The sequence below is a fragment of the Cynara cardunculus genome, assembly GCF_001531365.2.
Source record: "Cynara cardunculus var. scolymus isolate 2C chromosome LG 1, CcrdV1, whole genome shotgun sequence".
NCBI classification, from domain to species: Eukaryota; Viridiplantae; Streptophyta; class Magnoliopsida; order Asterales; family Asteraceae; genus Cynara; species Cynara cardunculus.
Window position 1 is genome coordinate 4,702,479 of NC_037528.1, and position 2,458 is coordinate 4,704,936.

General features: G+C 26.9%; 1 protein-coding gene across 1 annotated transcript in view; it reads left to right on the forward strand.

Moving 5' to 3' along the window:
* Positions 1-1,879: 1,879 nt before the first annotated feature.
* The window catches only part of LOC112523938, a 5,239-nt gene continuing 4,660 nt past the window's right edge, over positions 1,880-2,458 (forward strand). The window contains exons 1-3 of the mRNA XM_025133617.1: positions 1,880-2,133; positions 2,205-2,266; positions 2,399-2,456. Of these exons, the coding sequence (XP_024989385.1) occupies positions 2,083-2,133; positions 2,205-2,266; positions 2,399-2,456 (171 nt within the window). The 5' untranslated portion in view covers positions 1,880-2,082. The remainder of the gene's footprint in view (positions 2,134-2,204; positions 2,267-2,398; positions 2,457-2,458) is intronic.

The following is a 2,458-nucleotide window of genomic DNA, read 5'->3' on the forward strand; positions in this document are numbered from 1 at the left end:
CAGTTACTAGTCAAGACTTTTGATTATTGATTTCCCTCTTACGGAGTAGTATTCTTGATTCTTGTTATGTTCATCTGGTCTGGTAACCCAAAAGTGTTTATCAAGGTAATTGTTTAGTAAGTGATCCCTAAAATTATAAATTCATCAACATTGTATCTTTATTTGATATAATCTAATTAACCCATTCCTTTTGTTTCTTTTCGATTATATGAAGTTTTAAGTTATTATAGTATTTTTTTTAGGTTGATGTAATAATTATACGACTGAAAACTGGAAAAAAAAAATTCGTTCCTATTAAGGCAGTAGTTGGTCCTGCCAACTTATCTTTCGTCAATTATTATAAGTAAGGATCTGTTTGTATAAGATCTGATTCTTGTGCAACAAGATCTTTGTGCCCTTCCTTTGGGCCTTGAAGCTTGTTTCACGATGTTCTCCATTTTAGATGGTCAAAATGTACAGTTATTTCATGATAGGATTTAATCCAAATTAACTTGATTGTCTGTTAACAATTCATATAATTTCTCAATTTTCTTGTATTAACAAACATTTTAAGTATTAAATTATTAAACAAATACTGAATAAATCTTGTTATTTTCAAGCAGATCGTAGTTTTAATTGAATTTGTTTAAACAACTGAAATTTTTAATAACAATTTAAGACTATCCACACATGACTTTCAAACTGAATTTCAAAAACAGTTGCAAAAATATTCCTATGTCACATAGGATTTAGTTGCAAATATTGCAATTGTCTTTGTAAAGCCATGTCCGCTTCCCCTTTTTTTTTTAAATTGTTTGAATAAACTAAATTGTTTAAATACATCAAATATTTTTTTAAACAAGAATAATTAATTTAATTTAAACATTTTACCTAAAATTACATTTTATGATTTAATGTAATATTTTGTTTTTGTGTATATGTAATTTTTTTAATTTAATAAATTTTGTGTTTTGAATAATTTAATTGTTTCGAAATTAATCGTTTATTTGAAATTATATTTATATTTTAATTATCATTAAATTAAAATAAAGAATTATATATTATGTATATGTTAATTATAAAATAATTAGAACGTATATAATCTATACTATATTATAAAACATTTACAAAAACTCTTAAAAATCATTTTTATACATAAAGTACTGTTTATTTACTTAAAATTCAAGATTACACGTAAATTGTACGTAAGTACGACTTATTAAAACTCAAGGTTTGAATTCGTGTAACCTAATTGCAGATAAATATAATCAAATAAAGAATAAACATCTCATTTTAAATATAAAAAATCTAAAATATAATTAGAATAATCATTGAGTTCTAACAAAATACTTAATTATTTTTTTTATAAAAAATTATTCTATTGAACTAAAAATAAATAATTTTGTTATCAAATCTAAATCAAATTATAATAAGAAAACGAATTAAAGAAATTACACAAAAAATGAGAAATTTTATACAGTTAGTTTGATACTAATATCAATATATTTTTTTTTCAAAATTTTATGATATTTTCATATTTATATTTTATCAAAAAGTAAAAACATTATCGTTTCTCTTAAAACCACATAAAAACGTATTATAACATCGACTGAAGCAAAAAAATAAAATAAAACAAAACATTAATAAATGTTGTAGTGAGGACAACTTTTGAAAATACAGATGAATTGCACATATATAGATGATAATTACAAAAGTTGATATAACACAATCTTTTCATTGCATGACTAAATTATATAAAATCATTCTATGAATATGATTTTATTTTAGGCTTTCCAAAATTATCCTAAAGATAAAATATATTTTATAGAGCACATATATGAAGTATCTTGAAATCAAAGTTTATTGCATATCGTAAGCACGGATAAAAGGGTTTTGTGACCCGTCGACGCCTTGCCGCTGGCTTGTTGCAAAACCCTCGACCCCTCCATTCTGGTCAACACGCACGCAAACGGCAAAACCCAAACCAAGCTTTGTTCGCTGAACCTCGGTTCGGTATCCGGGGCAACCTCGGTGCATGCTCATTTACTTACTTTCTCTGTGTAATTACAACAAACAGTTGGTGTGCGTCACTCCTTTTTACATATGATGAAAGGGAGCAGAACTACTGTATTAACGTTCGCCGAAAAATGCAAGGTATAGATCACTATTTAACTATATACCACACATATCAAATGGGTATCTGAGTGATCGTTTTATTATTGCAGACTATATTGGCGTCAAATTGGCAAGGCAATCTCAATACAGTTAAGGCTGATGCTAAAGGAAGGTACCGGTCTAATTTTGTTTGATTTGGTTATTCAGTTGTACCGTGCTCGTATGGTTGTTTATCACCGTAGTTTATTGTGCGTATTAATCAATGTCTATGGCTTCGTGTTCGTGCTTGTGTTTCCTTCTACAGCAAAGAAGAAATCTACAGTTCAAAAGTTAAATACTTTGTGAAGAAGGGAAGGCCATATAT